Source organism: Bos mutus, chromosome 13 (assembly GCF_027580195.1).
Source record: "Bos mutus isolate GX-2022 chromosome 13, NWIPB_WYAK_1.1, whole genome shotgun sequence".
NCBI classification, from domain to species: domain Eukaryota; kingdom Metazoa; phylum Chordata; class Mammalia; order Artiodactyla; family Bovidae; genus Bos; species Bos mutus.
In genome coordinates, this window is record NC_091629.1 from 52,107,602 (window position 1) to 52,132,324 (window position 24,723).

Genomic DNA, 24,723 nt, shown 5'->3' on the forward strand with positions numbered 1-24,723 from the left:
TCTTTTACAGAGGCTTTCCCTGGCCATCTAACCTGAAGTAAGCATGCTCCATTATTAACATATTATAACATGATGTATATATTGAACACTACGTAATACTAGAGTATTACCCTATTGCGTTTTCGTCCAGGTGTTCGTCACTGTCTTATGTTCACTATTTCTCCACCCAGACATTCACACTGGAATGTGGACTCTCGTCCATTGTCCATTCCTAGCACCTTAAAGTGTGCCTGGCAAAGTGCAGACCCTCAGAAAGCAGTTAGAACACGAATAAAGGGCAGGTACAGGTGGCTATGTGCATCACTTGAGTTGTACAAAAGGTAAAAACTAATGTTTGTTGAATATTTGCTCTGAGCCAAGTACTAGGCTCTAATAATCATTTCATGTATGTTTCACATTTAATCCGCTGAAGAACCCTGGGAGAGGGTAAATTTTATTATGGAAACAAACAAACATGCTCAGGAGGTTAAGGAACTTGTCCAAGGTCCCAAGCTTAGGGAGAATTGAAACCCAAGGCACCCTGAGCATGAAATTCATCCTAGTCCATCCAGGATACCTAACTGCTTCTCACAGGTTCTACACTATTGAAGATATCTTGACATCTTTAGGACTTTGACTAGTTTATTCAGAGTGAAGACAACCAAAACACTTTTATCCTGACTCTCCTTCCTGTGGGGGAACCTAGGTGATCGTGGCCACCAATGTAGCAGAAACCTCCATCACAATCAGCGGGATCGTGTATGTGATTGACTGTGGCTTCGTGAAGCTCCGGGCCTACAACCCCAGGACAGCTATCGAGTGCTTGGTGGTGGTCCCAGTGTCCCAGGCATCAGCCAACCAGCGAGCAGGACGCAGTGGCCGCAGCCGCTCAGGGAAATGTTACCGCCTTTATACAGGTAAATGTGGCTCTTTTCTCTTTTAGGGGTTTTGCCTTTCTCCTAGTCAGCCTGGGCATCAGAGAATATTACAGGTATCTACCCCTATTAAGCAGAACTTAAGACCCAGATCTCCCTCACAAGGCCTTCTGTAATCTGACCCCCGCCACCTTCCTCACTCCAGACATGGCCCTTCTTTGCTACTGTTCCTCACTGGCCAAAGCTAGACCAGTTAAAAAAATCTATATTTATTTATTTGGCAGCACGGAGTCTTAGTTGTGGCATGCAGGATCTTTAGTTGCAGCATGGGAACTCTTGGTTGGAACATGTAGGATCTAGTTCCCCGACCAGGGATGGCACCCCAGGGCCCCCTGCACTGGGAGTGAGGAGTTAAGAATCCTCACTTAACTCCACTGGACCACCCTTAAGTTAACCCTTAAGTTAACTTAACTCTTAAGAGTTAAGACTTAACTCCAGCCCTTAAGGAGTTTTCTCTGGAGTCTTAACTCCACTGGACCACCATTGAAGTCCCATGAATTACCGATTATTTGCCACCCCTTTTCTGACCTAGTCTGGGCCTTGGCCTGTCAGCAGCCATGTGACATGTAGCTTGGGCCCTTGTTCTGTCTTTCTTAACATTCTCTTAGCATCCTGTGGCATTTTTTTTTTATTCTGGGATCCTTGAATCCTGTGGGGCCCCACAGTGGGTTCCATCTTTCCTCTGGTTCAGAGCACCTTTGCACAGCTGAACCAGTAGGGTCTCTCCTGAGACTCATTGATAGCAGTTGGTCAGCTCCTGCTCCATGCTTGTCTTTGAAGGAGCAACAGGAAATTACAATGAAGACGGTCTTAGCCCTTAAGGAGTTTTCTCTCCAACTAAACAGCAGTCTTGTCTGCAGAAAATGAGGTCTCCAGAGCTGCTCTTTACTTCATTGTACCTCTCTTCTGTGGATGACGGTGTCAAGGTTTCTCTTAATTATCTAGACTTAATTTTCAAATCATTTTTAATTCCCTCCTCTGTCCAGTATCCCTCTGCAGTCACTTAACCAGATCCGGGGGTTTTACCTTTTATCTCTCCTTTCCTTTCAGATTACCATCATCCTTGTTCAGTCCTTGACATCATTTATTCTTTTTCACAGATGTTTACAGAGCACTTGCTCTGTGCCAGGCATGGAAATCTAAAGCCAGTTGAGATACGGTCTGAGGCCACATTGCTGACAGCCTGGTGGTGGAGGCAGGCTTATGAACAGATTAGCATGTTATGGTGTGATAGTTGCCATAACTGAATGAGCCTTGGAAGCAGACAGCAGGGAGTTATTCCTACTGGGGAGGGCTTCACAGTCCATAATTGAGCCTGATCTTACCGGCAACTCAGTAGTTAATCCAGGTGAGGGGATAGCAGCGGGGGTTAGATTTCATCACAGCAAGCAGAGGAAGTGGAATGTACTAGTACTTGGAGGGGAGGAACAGGGTAAGAAGGATTCGTGGAAGGGAGGGAGAATACAGAACCTGAAGTCAGAGAGGTAAGGTTCTTCCACTGAAGGTATTAAGAGGGAATAACGGAAATAGAAAGAGGAAAGCCAGTTTCAAAGGCGAACTGAAATATGGGGAAGAGGAAGTTTCAGGAAACTTAAATTTTTTTTTTTATTGAGGTGAAATTTACATAACATGAAATTAACCCTTTTAACTTGAACAGTTCAGGCATTTATTATCTTCACAGTGTGCAGCCACCACCTTTATCTAGTTAGGAAACATCTTTATCACTCTAAAGTAAAAGTCCTTACCTGTTAAGCAGTATTTCTTTCTTCTTTTCTCCCTGCTGCCAGCCTGTGACAACCAGCAATCTTTGTTGTCATTTTGAATGGTCAGGTGGCCCTCTGTATCCATAGATTCAACCAACTGCAGATTGAAAATATTTGGAAAAAAAATTCCTGAAAGTTTCAGAAAGCAACACTTGAAGTTGCTTACACACTAGCAACAGTTCATATAGTGTTTACGTTCTATTAAGTACTGTCAGTATGCTATGCTATGCTATACTATGCTGAGTCGCTTCAGTCGTGTCCGACTCTGTGCGACCCCAGAGATGGCAGCCCACCAGGCTCCGTCGTCCCTGGTATTCTCCAGGCAAGAATACTGGAGTGGGTTGCCATTTCCTTCTCCAACTGTAAGTATAGAGATGATTTAAAGTATTCAGAGGATGTGTGTAGGTTATATGCAAATACTGTACCATTTTCTGTGAGGGACTTGAGCATCCTCGGATTATGGTGTCTGCAGTGGGGGAGAGGGGTGTCCTGGAATCATTCTCCTGTGGGTACCAAGGGGTGAGTGTATTTGTTTTGGATATTTCACAAATTAATTCACACAATGTGACATTTTGTGTCTGGTTTCTTTCATTCAACATAATGTTTTCCAGGTTCATTTAAGTGTATCAGTACTTTATTCCTTTTTATGGCTGAATAATATTCCATCGTATGAAGGTACCACAATTTGTTTATCAGTTGACGGTTGTTTCTGCCTTTCGGCTGTTGTGAATAGCGCTGCTATGAACAAGCATGTACGTGTGTGTGCCTTAGTCTGTGTTTTTAATTCCTTTGGATGTACAGCTTGGAGTAGAATTGCAGGGTCACATGGTAATTCTTTATTTAACCTGAGGAACTAAAGTTACTTCTAAGGAGGAAACGGCCAGCATCATCTCATGCCCCAGTGAAATCAAACAGCAGGCTGTAGACTAAAGATAGGCAAGTGGACTTGGGTAAAGGGTGTGGGCAACTTTAGTGGAGGTGAGGTTGCGGGGAGACCAGCTGACAGTAATGGGGTACAGCAGATCCAGCCTCTAGGTTTCCTCCACCAATGCTTTTAGAGATCACAGCTCTGAGCAGGGCGCCACCTCCTCTGACCCTTAACAGTTTCCCAGATCCTTCCGGGACTTTCTGGCTTGTCTCCTCCCGTTGTCCACCAGCACTGACCCTGCACTGCACCCCTGCTGCGCTACTCTCTGTTTTGAATCTCCCTTCTGTCTTCCCGCACCCGCTTCTCACACTGTTGGTCCCTTTCCCTGGGCTGTTTCCTCTGCCCAGCGGGTCCGCCTCGTCCCTGGCTTCTGCTCCTGGGTGTCAGTGCCCTAAATCCCTTCTCCCCTCAGCCGTCCTCCGTCCACCCTTCAGCCTCCATTTCTCCTCGGGAGGACCCTCCACTGGGACCTAGCCTGATCCTCATCTCGGTCCCAGACCCTCTGAATCACGGAAATGTCTCAAAAGCTGTTGGCCCACAGCTCCTGCAGCCCTGGGCCCAGTGCCCTGTGTACTTGGTCCTCAGTAGACTCAAGTGTCCTTGAACTTAACCGAAGTGTCCTTGAACTCTTAAGAAGCACCTGCTTCCTATGAGCATCTTCATCAGTATCGTCTTCTTATCTGATCACAGTGTGCTTGGAAAATGTGGTTATCCTACCAAAAGGCTACCCCACAAACGCTCTTGAAACTTGAAGGGAATATCCCATTTGGAACTTCCTGCCATTGCCTGTTTGGAGAAGGAAATGGCAACCCACTCCAGTGTTCTTGCCTGGAGAATCCCGGGGACTGGGGAGCCTGGTGGGCTGTCTCTGGGGTTGCACAGAGTCGGACAGGACTGAAGCGACTTAGCAGCAGCAGCCATTGCCTGTTACCCGGAACCTTCCAGGTGGGCTCATGCATTTGACGATTTGTATCAATCAGCTTACAGAATATTTATTGTGTCTTTTGTCAAACTAAAGTTTTTTTTTTTTAAGTCCTTCAGTGATAGTGCTGTTTCTTCATGACACCTTTTGTTCTGCTCTGACTTTTCTCTGGTTAATTAAAGATTTCTGTTGGAAGCTAGGCCACCTTTGTGTGAAGGAGGGTGTGCACAGGTAAAATGTTGACTGATGTGGGAGGATTTTGTCTATAATCCTTCTCTAAATGATCCATAGACTTTCTGAATATACACGAAAAGGGTTTAATCTCTTCCTCCCTGTTTTTTTCCCTCACCCTTTTTATCTAGCTTCTTTATAAAGGCTTCCCAGAGTCTCTGTCCCTCCCCCCGCTCCTGCCCCTCCCATCTTGGCCTCCTGAACTCTGTGGTGCCTTTTCCTGTTCGAGGTCACCTTTTGTTCCTGATGGTGTGTGTAAGCATTCATTAATCCGTTCGAGGCAGCATTGGATTCTGGGAGTGACGTATGTGCCTGGCTTGATTTAAAAAGTTGGACAATTTTTGGTCTTTATGAGATTTGGTCATTTTTTTAATATTTTAAAGACATTTGGTTATTTGGTTTTGTTTGGTAATTTATCCTGAAATTGTTCTTTGCTTTTATGTATAGGCCTTGGCTCCTTGGCTCTGTCCCTCGCAGAGGGAACGGAAACAGGGCACCCCCAGTAACACTTGTTGCTTTGTTTTAATGTTTTGCTAACAAGAATCACATTGTAAAAAGCATTCTAAAGTGAAAGGACATACTTTTATAAAGACATATTGTTAAAATACATTTATCTAAAGTTGAAATTGTTAAAATACATTTATCTAAAGTTGAAAAAAAAAAAAGGGCTTTCCTAAATAGGAAGCAGCGTTCTATCACAGTATCATATGAGTCTGAGCCTAGACTCCTAGAGCCCCTCGTTAAAGTGAGAGAAGGACAACGTTTCTTTGACAGAATGGTCACATTTGATTGTGACATTTTATCCCAAACAGTTCTGATTTCCTATCCCCAGAGGAAGCCTTTGACCAGCTGCCTCAGTCCACTGTCCCTGAGATGCAGCGGAGCAACCTGGCCCCCGTCATCCTGCAGCTGAAGGCGCTGGGGATCGACAGCGTCCTCAGGTTCCACTTCATGTCGGTAAGTCCTGCCTTCCATCTGCAGCCGTCGGGACACTGGAATGCTCCCAGGGGGTGCTGACATCGGTACAGAGCATGCTACCTTTCTGGTGTTTTTCACTTAGCCGCGGGTGTCATGTGCAGGGCCTAGGGGAGAACAGCCAGACAAGGGTGACAACTTCTGTTCTTGTCTGTTGGGGGAGAGAGAGTAAGTGCAGTAATGACAGGGTCTGTGTCCTGTGCTCTGAGAGACACAGGAAAGGCCCGCAGCCCAGTTAAGTCATGTCTGAGGCGAGACCTGAAACCCAGGTGGGATTTTAGCGAGTCGGGAGGGGTGGAGTGATCCAGGAGTGTGTCGGCATGATAAAGAAGTATCCCGACTGGGGAAGCCAGGAGGTCTATGGTGGAGCTACAGGGAAAGTCCCTACAGCGGATTGCATTTCTGATTATTTCCAGGAGTGGGTTTATTGGGTCAAAGGCCATAATCATTTCGTAGGTCCTCGATACATGGCCGAATTCCTTTATAAGTATAAAGCTTATACCTTATATAGGTATAAGCTTGCATAGTGCATGCATGCCTGACTCACTGGCCACCCATCCTGCCGTGTTATCTTCTTTTAGAGTTTTTCTAATTTGGTTTGTGGGAGAAAGAAGGAAAAATATTATCTCTTATCTTTTTTGATTTCTCATAAGGTTAAAAAAATTATCAATTCAGTTCAGTCACTCAGTCATGTCCGACTCTGCGACTCCATGAACTGCAGCACGCCAGGCCTCCCTCTCTATCACCAACTCCTGGAGTCCACCCAAACTCATGTCCATTGAGTCGGTGATTCCATCCAGCCATCTCATCCTCTGTCGTCCCCTTCTCCTCCTGCCCCCAATCCCTCCCAGCATCAGAGTCTTTTCCAGTGAGTCAACTCTTTGCATGAGGTGGCCAAAGTACGGGAGTTTCAGCTTTAGCATCATTCCTTCCAAAGAAATCCCAGGGCTGATCTCCTTCAGAATGGACTGGTTGGATCTCCTTGCAGTCCAAGGGACTCTCAAGAGTCTTCTCCAACACCACAGTTCAAAAGCATCAATTCTTCGGCACTCAGCCTTCTTCACAGTCCAACTCTCACATCCATACATGACCACTGGAACATTATCAGCCACTTTAATTTCTTCGGAATTAAACTATTTTAGGTTTATTAGTGATTTTTAAGAGTCCTTTAACTATTAAAGCCCTAACTAGTTAAAACTGCTCATCTCTGTCTCTAGTCTTTCTTGTAAACAGTTCTTCTAGTTGTTTGTATGGTATTGTTTCGTTACGTGCAGCCACTGTAAACGTTTCCACAGCAAGGTCTTTCCACCTTTGCTCTGTGATTTTCTTTTCTTGTGCTTGTGAAGCACTTCCCCGTATCTCAGTCAGTTAATAAATGCTCACTCATGTTTTCTTCTTGAATTTTTATGACTTGAAAACTTGTGTTTTTTGACTCTCTATTCTATCCTGACCTGGTTGATGTGTGTAACTAGGCCAGATTCCTGGATGATAAAGTCCCTGATGTTGCATGAACAGCGCAAATAGTAACCAACATTGGAATATGTTTGACTTCTCTAGGAGAAAGAAATGCTAATTGAAATAGTGGTTCCACTCTACATTAATTGAATGATCAAACATAAAGAAAAATGATAAAGTCCAGCTGACACAACTTGGGGGAAATGGTTTTGTATTCTATTTCAGTCCTCATGGAGGACTTTCTGACATTATGAGTTGTAGCAATGCCTGGTATTTCTTCTTGGGAAATTTTCTCCTGAAAATAATTCAAAAGAAACAAATAACTTATATGTAGGATAATGATTATAGTATCATTTTATATTAAATTAAAAACTATAATAATGAAAATCATAAACTTTTGGATAGCTGAGAAACGAAGGAAATACATATAAATACATCTTCATATATTCCCTTCTGGTTATTTTCCCCTGAAATTGTGGGGTTTTTTTTTTAACAGTTGAAATCACAGGATGCATATAATTTTATATATTTAGCAGTGATAATTACAGTAGCAAAGAACTGAAAACCACTCAGTTGCCCAGTAGCAAGAAAGGTGCTTATTTCATAGTGTATGACCTTGTTGGATAGCATGCAGCTGTCCCAGGGTCATCACCGTGAAGCGGCCATGAGTACAAGAAACAGTGGGAGCAGAACACCAGGCAGTGAGAAAAGCAAACTAAAACTGTACGCACACAGTCCTTCGAGCTGCATTAAAACTGTTTTTATGTGATCTCCAATCAGATGAGGCCGTAGAGAAATACTAGTAAGTGTGTGTTGAGGTGAAAATCTTCTGGATGTGATTGGGGGAGGAGGGGGTAAAGGTGTGGGCTTTTTGATTGATGATGAATCCCAAGAGAAGAATTCATCAGGCCTGGTGATTTGACTGCAAACAGGGCCAAGGATTAAAAGGAGTCCAAGAGGGCCTGTCTGTTTTGTTCTGTAATTATTCAGAACCTCATTCAGCGCTCGGTCATTCCTGTTACTCGTGTAGTCTCGGCGTAAAGACGGGTCAAGCCCCTTTTAGGTGCTGTGGGTATGTTTCCTCTTCGTAAAGTAGGATGTCGTGGGCACTGGGGAAGGACTAGTGAATCAGTTATGTGATCTAGTCCGAAGCGGTTTGTTGAAGCCCTGGTGTGTCGTGAGTCAGGTCTAGTTCTGCCCTCGTTAGGATGTGCCTGCAGTCAGCACAGCTTCCAGAAGTACACCTTTGTTCCTTGGCAGTCCAGTGGGTGTGAGGTGAAGTTGCTCAGTCGTGTGTGACTCTCTGCGATTCCGTGGACTCTAGCTTACCAGGCTCCTCTGTCCATGGAATTTTCCAGGCAAGAGTACTGGAGTGGGTTGCCATTTCCTTTTCCAAGTGGGTGTGGCAGAGTGGAAAAAACGAGATCTGAGATCTGAGTTCTGTCTCTGGCTTTGCCACCAGTGGCCTCTAGGATCTTGTTCAAATGTCTTACATTTTGTTATTCACTTTCCTCACCTGCAAAAGTATATTTTTAGAATACATTTGTTGTGAACGCATTTAGAAAAAAGTTATGCAGTTTGCAAAAGGACTATAATTTTATTATGTGGCTTATGGATGAAATCGTTTAGGAGATAGTAGTGATGCTTTGCATACAGTAGTAGGTGTTCAGTAAAGGTTCGTGGAAAGAAAGAAGACAGTGAGGATCCAGTGAAAGCACAGTATCAGCTTTGTTAAACTTCAGATTGTCTAGCATTCTCTCTATTTCCAGAAGTTCAAATCCAACTGATGTCAGTTGGTCCCTGTAGGGAGGGCCTGGGGCAGAGCTCTGGGTGGTACAAAGATGAATCGTCCGTCAATACTGCAGTATCATGGGGCTTCTTAGAAGGTCGAGACATGAGGTAAAAAGTAGAAATCTTTGATGAGAGTTTAGGGAAAGCAAGAAGGTAGGTCACGGTAAGGACCCATCTCTTCTGATGGGAGTGGAGCCTGAGGGAAAGCTTCAAAGGAAATGTTTACTCAAGCTGAGATTGAAGACCAAGGAGTAGGAAGGGTGCCGAGAGGGAGAGGAAGGACATCTCCAGAGTGGAGGTTGGGAAGTCTGGGGCGTGTTAAAGCGAAGAGTGGGTTTGAGCAGGAAACAGTCGCCTTGTTATGGCTGGTGCCTGATGAAATTAACTTGGGGATTTATGCTTCTTCCAGCCACCTCCAGCACAGTCGATGGTTCAAGCACTGGAGTTACTCTATGCTCTGGGAGGTACGTCTCTCTCTTACTCTGTGTTTCTTACATATTTATTAGTATGTGATATTAGGTTGTATTCACTCTAGGGCTCTTGGTATCTTCAAGGATGGACTTGGTTCTTGCCATATATATGATCCTCTCAGTGACATGTAAGCTTATCGAAATAAGGTGGGACCATGATTGATCCCTGGGTTGGGAAGATCCCCTGGAGGAGGGCATGGCAACTCGATCCAGTATTCTTGCCTGGAGAATCCCATGGACAGAGGAGGCTGGCAGGCTACAGTCCATGGGGTTGCAAAGAGTCAGACACAACTGAGCAACTAACACTTTACTTTCACTTTATGATTGGATCATGAAATCCAATCGTGATAATAAATTTATGAAGCATGTCAATACATCAGAAGCTTTTAATAACCATCGCTATAGCTATACTTGCTAAGAGACACCTGAAAGATTCTTTTACCAGTATTTCAGCTGTCACCCAGCTGGGCCTTATTCTCTGTCCCTGACACCGTTCTGAAACTGGCTCAGTGTTCTCTCCCTAAACCCCCTTCCTTCCACTCCTGGAGTTCCTGTGGAGGATTGGGTAGAATACTGGCCTATGATATTGTTGGGACAAGGAGACACCATGTTATGGAGGAACTCTTATTCTCTTGTTTGAAAATGTGGTGTTTATCTTAAAATAGAGAAAATTGTGGCCTAAATTCACCTCTTTTGGAAGTGTCTTTTGTGTGAAGGTTGCCTCCAATGAAGATAGTATCCAGTTTGGTATTAAATTTCAGTGGCGGTTTTGTTCTTTAAGATTTTTTTTTTAGTTCTTAAGATATTTATTGAGGTACAATTCATACACCGTGTAATTCACCCATTTAAAATGTGCAATTCAAGTTAGCCCCAAATGTTGTTGCTGTTCAGTCACTAAGTCAGGTCAGACTCTTTGCGGCCCCATGGACTATGGCACACCAAACTCCTCTGTCCTTCCCTGTCTCCTGGAGTTTGCTCAGATTCATGTCCATTGAGTCAGTGATGCTGTCTAACCATCTTATCCTTTGTCAGCCCCTCCTGTTCCTGCCCTCAATCTTTCCCAGCATCAGGGTCTTTCCCAAGAGTTGACTCTTCACATCAGGTGGTCAAAATTTTGGAGTTTCAGTTTCAGCATCAGTCCTTCTGATGAATATTCAGGTTTGATTTCCTTTAGGATTGACTGGTTTGATCTCCTTACTATCCAAGGGACTTTGAAGAGTCTTTACCAGCACCACAGTTTGAAAGCATCAATTCTTTTGTGCTCAGCCTTCTTTATGGTCCAACTCTCACATCCATACAGGACTACTGGAAAAACCACAGCCTTGACTATACAGATCTTTGTCATCAAAGTGATGTCTAGTTTTTAATACGCTGTCTAGGTTTGTCATAGCTTTTGTTCTAGGGGGCAAGCGCCTTTAAATTTCATGGTTGCAATCATGGTCCACAGTGATTTTGGAGCCCAGGAAAATAAATCTGTTACTGTTTCTGTTTTTTCCCCATATATTTGCCATAAGTGATGGGGAGAAAAATGGAATTTTCCATAATTTTTTTTTTTTTTCATAATTTTTTGTGATCCACACAGTCAAAGGCTTTTGCGTGGTAAGTGAAGCAGAAATGAATGTTATTTCTGGAATTCCCTTGCTTTCTCTGCGACCCAGTGAATGTTAGCAATTTGATCTCCGCTCCCTCTGCCTTTTCTAAACCCAGCTTGTACATCTGAAAGTTCATGATTCACACACTGCTGGAACCTAGCTTGGAGGATTTTGAGCATTACCTTGCTAGCGTGGGAAGTGAGTGCAGTAGTCCAGAGGTGAGGCAGAGAAAACAGCAGGAGAGGTGGCAGAGAAGCCAGACAGTGTGGGTCATGGACGCTGGGGAAGAGTATTTCCAAGGAGCTGTAGTTAGCAGGCGCGAAGGCTGCTGGGGCCCTGAGGAAAGTGCCCTCTGTGTTTGGCACTATCTGGTTGTGGGTTGGCCCTTGGAGAGGGAGGTTCTGGGGAGAAGTAGAACCAGGAGAGGGTTGGGGCCGGAGGCGGCTCTGGGGCCATTTCCTTATACTTAGGTCTTTGCATAGAGGCCATTGTTGTTTAGTCCCTAAGATATGTCCCAACTCTTTGCGACCCCATTGACTGTAGCCCACCAGGCTCCTCTGTCCATGGGCTTTCCCAGGCAAGAATACTGGAGTAGGTTGCCATTTCTTCCTCCCTCCAAGGGATCTTCCCGACCCAGGGATTGAACCCGCATCTCCTGCGTTGGCGGGTGGATTCTTTACCACTGAGCCACCAGGGAAGCCCATAGAGGCCATTAGAATTAATTTTTCAAAATTGAGTATTCAAGAGCTCCGAGGAAATCTTTTCTTTTTCTACTGTAACAGCAGTCAGGTTGAAGCTGATAGTGTATGATTCATCTCCTGGATACACCTTGGCCAGCATGTATTACCTTTTATTCTCCCAACAACTGTACATCTTCCAACACTGGTACATGCCTTCTGCCTCTCGTTGTTCTTACGGCAGGTCTGGACAAAGACTGTCGCCTAACTGAACCGCTTGGCGTGAGAATAGCAGAGTTTCCTTTGAATCCCATGTTTGCAAAAGTGCTGCTTGAATCAGGTAGGTGGAGACCAGCGGTTCTCATTGATTTTATTTTGTCGGGAAAGTTGTTTCTCAAATTCTGTGTACCTTGGGGGAGAGGGCACAATGTAGCCTGTGCCAGCATTTTTTTTAAGCACTGAAGGAGTTTTCATCTAAAGATGTCTGCTTTGGGGCATGTTGTTAACTTGTGATTCAAGGTCCGTCATCATTAATTCAGGAAACGCTTTTGTTTGCTTCCTGTGGGTCTGACACCTGAGTTTTTGTATAAATTTGTGGTGAAAAATACACAACATAAAACTTACCATTTTACTCATTTTTAAATACAATTAAAAATGTTAAAATGGACAGTTCTGCAGCATTAAGTACTTTTGCGTTGTTGTCCAACCACCACCACCATCCATCTCCAGAATGTTTTCATTTTTGTCAAACCGGAACTCTACCCATTAAACACTTAACTCCCATTCTCCCCTCCCCCAACCCCTGACAACCACTGTTCTACTTACTGTCTCTCTGAATTTGACGATTCTAGGAACCTCATGTAAGTGGAATCATACAATATTTGTCTTTTTGTGACTGATTTTTTCAGTTGGTACAGTGTCTTCAGGGTTCCTATTGTATCGTGTGTCAGGATTTTTTTAAGGCTGAGTAATATTCCACTGTGCAAATAGACCATTCACCTGTTGGCGGATTCCCAGGGAGCTGCCACCCTTTGGCTTTTGTGACTCATGCTGCTCTGCACACAGGTGTACAAGCATGTGCTTGTGTCCCTGCTTTCACTTCTTTGAGGTCTAATACTTAGGGTGGAATCGCTTGCTCGGTGATTCTGCATTTAGTTTTTGAGGAATCACCACAGCGTCCTCCACTTTGTATTTGCACTACCCATGGGCAAGAGTCCCAGCTTCTCTGACGCTTTCAGATTTTTATGAGAATATTAGTTAAGGAATCAAAGTGTAGAGCCTCAAGATCCTCTCATATGTAGAAGTCAAAATCCTCTGGAGACTAGAGACTGCACTCGCCACCCCCAACAGCCCAGAGAAGGGAAATACTAGTTCTGTCTTGCTTTGGTCTAACTTTATATTCACTGGCAGTCAACAAAGCTGTGTTTCAGATTAAGCGTGGTGAAAAGTTAGCTATAGTTGTGTCTTGGAGCTACCGGGCTTGCATTGAGAAGCAGGAAAGATCATTTGTGAGGCCGGAAGCTGTGGGGGAGTGTGCAGGGCAGTTCACTCCATCTGATGCCCTGGAGGGCTGGTTGCTACAGACTCTGCCCAGGTGCCAGCAGCTGTGGCCCACTGCATGCTTCCCTGGTCTAGGTATGCCTCAGCCTTGCCCAGTGAAGTGAGCCCTGTTGAGAGGGAGGCCACTTCATAGAAAGATCCCAGAGCAGAGGGACGCAGTCCAAGTATTCCCTGCCCCCTCTCCCTCTTAGGCTTTCTCCCAGGATTCCAGGTATCCATCTAGAGAGGAGGGAGCAGGTGTGGAGCTGACCTACCCTAGTTGAGTCTCATGGCAGAGTCCTTTGGTGTGACCGCTGCAGAATGGAGTCCTTCCAGGCCTCCATTCATCTGGACCATGTATACAGAGCATCCCATTTGGCAGGGTGAAGTGTTTATATAAGATTTTAAAATGAAGCTATGTAGAAATAGATGATCTTGGTTTATAGTATGCTGCAAGGCAAACATCAGAGAACATCTTTTTCTTCTCGTGACACATGATATGTTTGAAATCAAACACGCGTTTTGTTTTATAGGGAATTTTGGCTGTTCTCAGGAAATTCTGAGCATTGCCGCCATGATGCAGATCCAGAACGTCTTTGTGGTCCCCTCAAACCAGAAGTCTCAGGCTGTAAGTCTGACTTTTCCCCCAAGCTGTTCGTACGAGTCTTGCTCACTTTGGGCTTTCATTTGTTAAAATTGCCCACGGACTGCTGGTGACAGAGCAGCTTCAGTTTGGAGTGTTTATCTTACTTTGTGCCTGACATTGTGCCAAAATTTTTCCTACATCATGTCATTTTATCTTCAGTGTGAACTTGGGAGGGAGGTATTACTGTCACCATATTTAGAGATGGAGGCACAGAAAAGTTCAGTAACTTACAGTTGCTCAGCCAGAATTGGTGGAGTTGCCTTTCACGGTCCAAATCTTAACCATTGTCCTACTGACTTTTCAAAAGTAAGGGAGGTTGTTTTCAAGGCTTCTCTGGGGGCAACCTTGGTGGGCTCATTAGGGATGCCAGGAGTTCTTGCCTGGGCACAGCAGGCCTGGCACAGCCAAGCTGCTGACAGGGCCCTCCCAGCCCAGGCATTTGTGATGAGTAGATGGGTGAATGCTGGAAAGACTGTGAAGGAAAAGTTACGATATTTATGTACACTTGAAATTAAGACAGTGTTGCAAATGAATTATACTGAGCTATTCATCGTGTAATGTTACCTCCAGGACAAGAGGCTCACAGGAGTCAGCTTCTAAACATTGCCTTATTCTTTCCAGATTCGAGCGCACCGAAAATTTGCTGTGGAGGAGGGTGACCATCTTACCATGCTCAATGTGTATGAAGCATTTATCAAAGTAAGCACAGTTGCCGCTACAAAGGCCCCCTCCATGCTCCCGTCCATTGGAGGTAGTCTGTTGTTCAGTCGCTTATTCGTGTCCTGTGTTTTGAGACCCTGTGGACTGCAGCATGCCAGGCTTCCCTGTCCTTCACTATCTCCTGCAGTGCTGCTGTTGCTGCTGCTAAGTCGCTTCAGTCGTGTCCGACTCTGTGCGACCCTATAGACGGTAGCTCACCAGGCTCTCCCGTCCCTGGGATTCTCCAGGCAAGAACACTGCAGTGGGTTGCCATTTCCTTCTCCAAAGCATAAAAGTGAGAAGTGAAAGTGAAAGTTCAGCTCAGTCGTGTGAAAGCGAAAGCTCAGTCGTGTCCGACTCTTAGCGACCCTATGGACTACAGCCCACCAGGCTTCTCCATCCATGGGATTTTCCAGGCAAGAGTACTGGAGTGGGGTGCCATTGCCTTCTCCGCTCCTGCAGTGCAGTTTGCTCAAATTCATGTCCATTGAGTTGGGGATGCTATGTAACCATCTCTGCCACCCCTTTCTTCTTTTGCCCTTGGTCTTTCCCAGCATCAGGGTCTTTTCCAGTGAATCGGCTCTTTGTATCAGGTGGCCAAAGTATTGGGCTTACGCATCAGTACCAGACCTTCTTGTACTTGCCTGTTGTCAAGTAAAGTGATAACCTTGAGCTGCCAGAGAGGGAAGGTTGATTTGCAAAGAGCCGCAGGGAAGGGTTCTGTCTGATAGTTGGCCACTCTCGTGGAGATACTTAAGACTGCTTATTGTTAAGTTCTCACTTGCCCTTTAGCACAAGAGAGTGAGATTGGACAGCAGTCAGATGGTAAGCAGGGTGATCAGCATCTGTGTAGAGAGATGGGGCCCCAAAAGGCCTGTAATGACTTGAAGATCTTGTCCCATTAAGGAAGCTAAAGAGGGCAGAGTCGAGTGGCGCCCGCCACGCAGCCTCAGCCGAGAGTTGTCCTGTGCTGTCTCACCCTCCCTGTGTGTGCGTTGCCCTGCAGCACAACAAGAACTCCCAGTGGTGTCAGGAACATTTCCTGAATTACAAGGGTCTCGTCAGAGCTGCGACAGTGAGGGAGCAGTTGAAAAAGCTTCTCGTCAAGTTTCAGGTGCCCAAGAAATCCAGTGAAGGTAAGAATAAACTGCCACTGCTCATGACGCTCCTCTCTCTGCCCTGTGGAGTTGCATTCTTGGCGTTCTCAGGCTGGGCGGTGTGAGACAACACAGTATACGCTGGACCCACACTGGGCTCACATTTTGAATTGCCTGTGTTGGTGAAAAGCTGCATGTGAAGGGAGCATATTCCCCCCGCCAAGGAGGTCCATTTTCATTTCCGAGGGCTATTTTTATTTAAAATTTTTAACAAGCCCTGACAACACTTACGAATCATTACCATTCTTTACCTCATTGTATGCCATGTGGTTAATTTTCCCTATTGTAGGCTTTGCAAGAAAAATGACTTTTACATGGATAACATTTATGGCCATTCCGTATAAACTGCCTTTTATTTTCAGCTACAGGTGTTACTAAAGCACGTACTGTGTGTTTAGCCTAGACAGTCGCCAGGTAAGATGGAAGTGCTGTGTAAGACAGTCTCTGGCCTCTGGCAGTGCCAGTGACTCCTGTTAGTTGAGGACACGCTCGGTTGCACCACGGGGGTTTTATTTAATATTCTCTCACTTACTCTGCTACTCCAGGGTGTAGGTGATGTTATCCTTATTTTACAGAGGAGTTGTAAGGTCCCAGGGAGAAGTTAATTTAAGTTTGGGACAACACAGCTGGTAACTAGCAAAGATGGGCCTGTGTGGCGCCAACACACGCTTTCAGGGGGGTGGTGTGTCTGCTTAGCCAGTCAGCAGTTGTCTTTTGAACATCTCCTGTGTGCCAGGCTCTTGGAAACACTCCTGGCACTACTAGCTCTTACTAACCTAACTGCAGCACCCGTTACAGGCCCAGCAGGGCTGTGTCTTCATACGTGAGTTCATTTAGTGCTCACAGAGCTCCAGTGAAGCATGCGCTGCCGTGATTCCCATTCTTCAGATGAGAAAAGTGGGCTGAGAGGTAGTGAGTGACGTGCCACACGGAGGTCGCACAGTGAGTGAGTGGCCTCAGAGCTCAGGCAGCTTCATTCCAGAGCTTTACGTTGCTTTCGTACTAAGGGAAACTAATTACATGATGACAAAGACGCGGTTCTTACTGTTGAAACAGTGCAGTGACGGGAGAGATTCTTACAGAGACACAAAGTACTGCAAATGAGATTATCAGTTGTCTTAGAGACTACAGGAATAGATGTTTGAGTGCTCATGGTGTACAGTGATGGGGATTGTAGTAGGAATGCAGGGAAGATGGAATCCTGGGGTTGGGGGGTACTGAGAGGGCTCACAGTGGGCCTCGAGTAGTGGTGGAAGTCCAGTTGAGCAAACTGGTTGGATTAGAAACCAGTGGCAAAGGGCTCACTAGGCAAAGAGGACTGTGGAGACAAGTGCTGGCAGAGAGGAGCGTATCAGATGCTCAGAGGGTGTTGATGGATGACCACGCTCCTAAGAGAGGGAAGCACTGAGCCCGGGTGACTGGGTAAAGTATCATCAGTACAGACAGGAAGCTCACAGAGGCAGCTAACTGGGGAGAAGCTGATCAAGTGCCTGTCTCCCAGGAGATAGCGAGCAGCCATACATCTGCATCTTTGTTTCTTAACCTGTTTTTCATTGTCAGCTTGAAACAGCAGAAATGTGTCTTGGAGGCTCCAAAGGAAGAGCTCCAATTCTTTAGGCCTCAGTGCAGAAAGAATTTAGGAAAACACAAAGTGACAGATAAGAAGCGATTGATTAGAATAGGATGCTCGTGAGGCTTACGAGCGGGCGGGCAAGAAGGTGCACACGGAGAACTTAGTGGGCTGCAGCTTTATAATTGAAGGGAAATCGGGGGAGGGGAAAAAGACCACCTTCTTCCTCATTCTTGAGTGGACATCAAGCTTCCATCTTCAGCTCCTCCTCTCCATCAGGCCAGGGAGCTTTCTTGTCCCTACATAGTCAAACGGGGACTGTCATGGTGCAGTGAAAATGAGCCAGAAGGTGGTAACGCAGACTAAAATGCGGTAAATCAGCGCAGGTTTCAGGATAACGCCACCTTTCTCATGTTTTTGTTTTTAGCGTGGGCAGAGAAGCGTGACCTAGGAATCGTTAGCTTCCTGAGCTCACTGAGGATGTGGGGTCTCAGGCCACCATTCTTTCAGTGCTTTTGAGCATGTCTCCTGCTTCTGTTGCATGGTTTTGTTTTGAAGTAAGCCTGCTGGATTTTGTGGTTAATTAAACCTACTTTCTTGAATGATCATTAACTTAAATCTCCTATACTTTTTCACTGCTTACAATTCCCTAGTGGGATTAACTGTTTATCACCTGCTTTGTCCCTTCACTCTGTCCCTATCAAACCCCTCTCCCAGGAGAAGAGTTATATTGAATTTAAATTCTTTTTACCAAGAGAAATTCAGTACTAAGGGATAAGATTTTGTAAGGTAGGGTTGAGCTCTGGAGGGCCACAATCCTTGTAATATTTAAGATTTCCCACTATCCTACTCCTTAAGGAGGGCAGTTTTTATCCCTTGGGAATTATCTCATTTTGGTAACAATGCACATTCTGCATAGATAACTTCTTTTGGGCAAGTGGAGAGAAGGAGCTGAGTCTAGGATCAGATTGTGTTTGGAAATGCAGATTTGGGATTTTTTTCAGTTCTGTGCTGAAGAACAATAGAGAAAATTATGGAAATGCAATAAATTACATGCAAATTGAAAACTTCTCTTCAAAAGGGAGGGAATATATGTATACTTGTGGCTGATGGACATTGACAGCAGAAACCAACACAGCATTGTAAAGTAATTATCCTCCAATTAAAAAAAAACTAGATGTTAAAGAAAACAGTGAAAAAATATTTTCAACAGATATAAGGGATAAAAAAAGCATTATTATAGAGTGAATTTATTTAACATATTAAGGAAAAAAACACCTAATTTCCAAGTTGATAAATGGGCAAAGGAATGGAATGGAAAATTTGAAAAGAAGAAATACAGTAATAGTAATAAATAAGTGTACAGTTAAAGAAGGGGTACCTTTGTGCCAGAACATTGCTGGTAAGAATGCAGGAAAACTGACATTCTCATACACTGTTGATGGCTTTGTAAATCATACCACTTTTTGGTAACCTATTTACCAACATAAGACACCATTAAGACATACCATTATTTTATGTGTCATTAAGAAAGAAAAACTGTTGCCAATTATAAAATGCTGTCCTGATTTCAGTGAGTTAAAGTGTAAAAAAAAATAAATCTTAGAATTGATGAAATATTGTATGTCATAAGCCATATGGATGGCATTATCGTTTTTGCAGAATAATTTGGATATATCATGTAGAAATCATCTAATTGAGCAGGCTTTATCCTTGGAAGATGTTTACTACAGCAGCACAGACGCCAGTTAAACTGAGCTGTTTGAAAATTTTGAAGAATTACAAACTAACTGTAATCACAGAAATAATGTTGTAGTGTTAATGTCCCAGGTTGGGTCTTAGGGAAGGAACATCATTCCTGTAAAATGCTCTCCTAAAGAGGAGTTCCAAGGTCACTGGCCAGCCTGTGGAGTGCTCTGTAGGTTCTGGTGCCCAGCCTTGGTCTGGTCCTCTGTGGCTGGGGGTGCAGGGGAATTGGGGGGGTGGTCCCAGGTTAAGGAACAGTCTGATATGTTTCCATCAGCAGCCATTGTGGAGGGTGGGGACCCCTATAGATGGTGCCAGGGCAGGCATTTGGCACTGGGAATCGTGGGGCTGAACCCATTCAGGAGATGGTTTCAAGGCGGCTCAAGGCAGCCTGGGGTGGGCCTCACAGGACAGAGCATAGGGCAGGTGAGGTCTCATCTCATCCATCCCTGTTTGTGTAGGTGATCCAGATCCAGTTCTGAGGTGCATCGTTTCCGGATTCTTTGCAAATGCTGCGAGGTTTCATTCTACTGGAGCTTATAGGTAACATGATACTTTGTGAAGTCATTTGTGAAGTCACTTAAGTTATTAAAATCTTAAAAATAAACCAAACCCAACAGCAAGCTGACATGCAGAGAAAGCAGAGAAGTTAAATCATTTTTCTTTATTTGCACCTTGCCTCCTTCTAAAGATGCATTGAGGTTAGCTGTACAGATTTAAGCAAAATGTCTTAACTTTGTGGAAATGATTCTCAAGTGTTCAGCCCATCCATGTGTTGTAGGAGGATGATAGTTACAAGTCTGAAAGTGGAAGTCGCTCAGTCATGTCCGACTCTTTGCGACCCCATGGACTATACAGTCTGTGGAATTCTCCAGGCCAGAATACTGGAGTGGGTAGCCTTTCCCTTCTCCAGGGGATCTTGGCAACCCAGGGATGGAACCTAGGTCTCCTGCATTATGCGCAGATTCTTTACCAGCTGAGCCACCAGGGAAGCCCAAGAATACTGGAGTGGGTAGCCTATCCCTTCTCCAGCAGATCTTCCCGACTCAGGAATCGAACTGGTGTCTCCTGCAGGTGCATTGCAGGTGGATTCTTTACCAACTGAGCTATCAGGGAAGCCTGTTACAAGTCTGCAGGCTGGTAACATATCTGTTGTAATCAGAGAGTAATAGGACTCAAGGGAACCATTACAGGTGCTCTCTCCTAGAGAAGTTAGTTTTGCTGTTGGGTGCTTTGTGACGTTTTTAGAGGTCTGCACAACTGAAGCTCCCCAGGTGCATTGTAGCCACACTGGAATGTTGGTGAGTGTTCTTCATGTGCTGGCCAGCCCCTCCCTCTGCTGAAAACTACAGCCTGTCTCTTCCAGTTCCATTTTCCAGGTGTAGAAGATTCACTGATGACCTCCGATAACCTCTGGTATATTCAAATTTGGTGAAAGCTAACACCTAGTTAGCCCTCTTTTCTCCAAACCAAATCATTCCAGTTTGTTGAAGTGTTACTTTAGTCTGTCTTTCTGTTTCTGAGCTGGTTTTAGTTTTGTAACTTCACTTTAGCCAGTTTTTTAGAGCAGTGATTAGAAGGTGCTCCTCTTTAATAAAGTGAAAGTGAAAGTCGCTCAGTCGTGTCCAGCTGTTTGCGAGCCCATGGACTACAAAGTCCATGGAATTCTCCAGGCCAGAGTACTAGAGTGGGTAGCCTTTCCCTTCTCCAGAGGACCTTCCCAACCCAGGAATTAAACCTAGGTCTCCCGCATTGCAGGCAGATTCTTTACCAGCTGAGCCACAAGGAAAGTCCCTTCTTTAGTAAGGGAGTGCTCAAAAGGGCCTCTCCCTAACTTGTCTTTGGGTTTTCGCCTGAGACTATTGTTAGCTTTTTCCCCTCAGAACATATTATAGTCCTGTGATCCTGAACTCTCCGTGGTGTCCCATTCCAGATACTGGGCTCTGTTTTTTTGTTTTTTTAGGTTTTTATTTTCTCTTGGGGTATAACCAATTACCAATGTTTTGTTAGTTTCAGATGAACACCTTAGGGGACTCAGGCATACATATACAGGTTCCCATTCTCCCCCAAACTCCTCCCACTGGGCTTTGTTAATGAGCCCAGAATTGCATTGACCTTCTTTGTTTTTTTGGCAGCCAGGTCTCCTTCATCCAGTATTTGGTTGCTGACTGGGCCTCAGGATAGCACTTTACATTTGTTTCTAGTATGTTCTATTTGTCACCCCAGGCCAGGTGTTCCAGCCTATCAGTGTCATGGTTCTGTTGCCCATCGTATGTACTCTCCTCCCAGCTCCCAGCACTGAGCTGTTCTGTCCGAGGCAGCTCTGGACAGGCTGTGATCTTCTCCAGTGAGAACCATCGTTTCATTGTCATTCTGATTACCCCGCTCTCCTCAAGAGTATTAATTAGCAATTCCCACTAGCATTCACAAAAGTCTTTCACCAGTATCCTCAATAGAAATACAGGCTACACAACATGCTTCATGGTGGTCAGTCCCTTTGGGACAAAGTTCAGTGTTGGTCGCCTGATAAGACAGCCAACACCCCGGGCAATGGCTTTATTCCAGCGCTGGAGATGCGCTGGGTCATGGCCTTAAAGCACTTTCCTGACACACATTCCTGGCACCTGCAGAAGTGCTCTGTAATTATGGTTTGAGCAGCAGTGTTCTGATCTGTTAATCTTCTCTCATGAGCTGATCTCACCAATAGTTGTGTGTGCCGTAAATATTTTTTTGAATTAAACTGAATAAAATCTAAGTTGGCATTTGAAATATTATCTCAGAGAAGTGGATAGTCCAGTATTGAGCTTTCTTTCCCCCCCATTTATAATTATCTCTTCCATACTCTTTACTGTTTAACCTTGTTAATATAAAAGTTTATAGAAGTAATTGTGTATATTATTTCTGTCCTCAAGGAAATTTTTGAAAGAGAACCTCCAGAAGATAAACATAAACATAAGCAGAAAAATATTTGGATGTCCATGTGTTGCTTTCCTTCTCCCTTTTTTAGCATGATTTATTCTTGATTTCTGGGGTGACAGTAGGGGAGGGGTCATAAAAGGCTCGAGAGAAGATGGAGAGGATAGTTTTGTTTGTGTGAAGTACAGCCTGTGTTTTTGATGAGTTTAAATGCATCTGTGGGAAGGTCTTGCTGGAAGTGTTTAAAATGTACTTGAGACAAAATTGCTCTGCTTCCCAAGGACCATCCGTGATGATCATGAATTGCACATCCACCCAGCATCGGTCCTCTATGCAGAGAAGCCGCCCCGCTGGTAAGCCCCCTCCTGCCCCTCTGCTTTGTCAGTGCTTTGAAGGCAAGGCCTCGTTCTGGTTCGTCTCTGGGTCCCCAGCGCCTAGAGTCCAGGTGCCCAGTACACATTTGCTGACTCTGTTCTACAAAGAATTTCTACTCTGTCAAGGATCCCTGTAAGCCAATGGTCTTATTCCTCTGCCTGCTGATCCCCTCAGCAAACATTCATGTTCACCCACAGACTGGGTGCTCTGTCCTCACTCTCGGTATAGCTGTGCAGAGAGAGGAATCCAGGTCCCATTCTACAGCCCAACAGAGAACAGATGGACTCCAGTACCTGGGGAGAAAGGCTTCCGTAGAGGGATGTATTTGATAGGTGGCTGAGGTTCACACTTCCGCGGGCCAGGCTGTAAGGGCTGGCTTCAGGGAGCAGATACTAATACTCGCTGTGGAAGCTGATACGGCTGCAGGGTGTGGCATGGGTGATCTTAGTTCCCCAACCAGGAAGTGAACCCGTGCCCCCGCAATGAAAGTGCAGAGCCTTGAACCACTGGACTGTCAGGGAAGTCCCTGGAAACTGGTATCTATATTAATATATGCAGTCTTACAATCTGGGGATTTAAATTACCTTCTTGGCTTGACTTTTTGGTATCTGTTACCTCAGCCTTAGGCAAGCTCCCCCCTCTTGTGTGTGTGTGTGTGTGTGTGTGTGTGTTTTGACAGCTTTATGGAGATATTATGTAATTCACATACATACAATTTACCCACTTAACGTGTACCGTCCTGTGACTTTAAATACATTCACGGGGTTATATATCCATCACCACAATCAATCTTCTCATTAGCTCCTAAAGAAAACTGTTAGCAGTCGTTACAACTGTGTGTGTGTAACCCATATTCCCAGTAAGATATAGAATGCTTTCATCTCTCTAGACAGTTCCCTTGGGTCCCTTTACAGTTAATTCCCAGCTCCTTTCAGAATCAGTGAGCCTTTGCTTCTATTTCTACATTTTCTGATGAAGTCATTAGACTCTGTTCAGAGTTGTGTAAACAAAAGCATAGGGAACCAGAAGGTTCAACTGAGATGTCCTGGAAATCACGTGGGACTTAGAGTCTGCTCTGTGCAGTGGGCACACTGGTACCTACCACTCAGGTCATGAGGCTTAGGTGAGCAACATGAATACATTTGTCTAGTGTAGTGCCTGGCTCACAGAACAGGTGGATGCATTTTAAAAGTAAAGGGGAACCATCTCTAATTGTTGTGGTTCTGATTCTAATTATAATAAATAGGAAAATAGCTTGTGATTTCTTCTTATTTCAGGGTTATCTACAATGAAGTTATCCAAACCTCCAAGTATTACATGAGAGATGTGACCGCCATTGAGTCTGCTTGGCTGTTGGAGCTGGCTCCACACTTTTATCAACAAGGAACGGTAGGAATGAACCCCCAAACCACCTGTTACCTGCCTCTTCATATTTTAAATATACGTTTATTTTTCAATGTAATGTCCTAAACTTGCCTGCCCCCCAACCCCAACCCGTGGTACATAGATGAAAGGCTGTTACCATAGTCTCAGATCGTTCTGGGTAAAAGCACCATACTGTTTGCTCACATGATATTTAAAATGCTCACATGATATTTAAAACGTGCATTTAAAAATAAATCCCTCCAGCTTATATGATAAAAAAAGAAGAATATATCTTTAACTCTTCCCCTCTCCCTCTGCCCTTTTAAACCATTTCCAAAGAAAGTCTGTCACACTTTGGACCATGTTCATAAGAAGCAGCACAAATATTCTGATGAGGATTGCCTCGCAGAACGTGTGTGCAAGCTTAAACCTGTTTCATTTTAAACACTTGGTGGGCGCATTGCTGTGTGTGTAGTATATGCTTTTTTTCTATGGAAGACGTGCATTAATTCAGCATCTTTGTCGTCTCTGATCTATTTTGTTTTTAGACTGTTTTTCTACCTCATTATGGGCCACATTTCCTGCTTCTCTTGTCTAGTAATTTTTTGTTGTGTGCTGGACATTATGAGTGGTTTGTTGTGAAGAGTTGAATTTGTTGTCTTTTCTGTAAAGAATATTGAGTTTTTTCTAGTAGACAGTTCATACTGGCAGTCAGTTTAATTCTACCAAGACCTGACTTGAGTTGTTTTCGGGCAGGTGTCTAGTAGCCCTGCTCCCAAGACATGGACTTTTGATGTCTCAACTGGATGCCTAGGATGTTCAGTGAGGCCTTTGCACTCTGGCTGCACGGAACTCCAGTGTCTCCAGCACTGTGCAGACCTCCAGAATCTCCTCTGTACCAGGTCACAACTCCCCAGTTCCTGTTCTTTGCCAGCCTTATGGACCCTTGGCCTGCACCTGTGTGGCTTAGTATTCAGCCAGAGGTTTAAGAG

The 24,723-nt window shown here is 44.7% G+C and overlaps 1 protein-coding gene across 1 annotated transcript in view; it reads left to right on the forward strand.

The window, feature by feature from the left end:
- The window catches only part of DHX35 (DEAH-box helicase 35), a 71,997-nt gene that overhangs the window by 40,615 nt on the left and 6,659 nt on the right, over positions 1–24,723 (forward strand). Inside the window, exons 12-21 of the mRNA XM_070381731.1 lie at positions 686–896; positions 5,591–5,715; positions 9,389–9,443; positions 11,963–12,058; positions 13,791–13,885; positions 14,525–14,602; positions 15,609–15,738; positions 19,537–19,618; positions 22,273–22,344; positions 23,644–23,755. Of these exons, the coding sequence (XP_070237832.1) occupies positions 686–896; positions 5,591–5,715; positions 9,389–9,443; positions 11,963–12,058; positions 13,791–13,885; positions 14,525–14,602; positions 15,609–15,738; positions 19,537–19,618; positions 22,273–22,344; positions 23,644–23,755 (1,056 nt within the window). The remainder of the gene's footprint in view (positions 1–685; positions 897–5,590; positions 5,716–9,388; positions 9,444–11,962; positions 12,059–13,790; positions 13,886–14,524; positions 14,603–15,608; positions 15,739–19,536; positions 19,619–22,272; positions 22,345–23,643; positions 23,756–24,723) is intronic.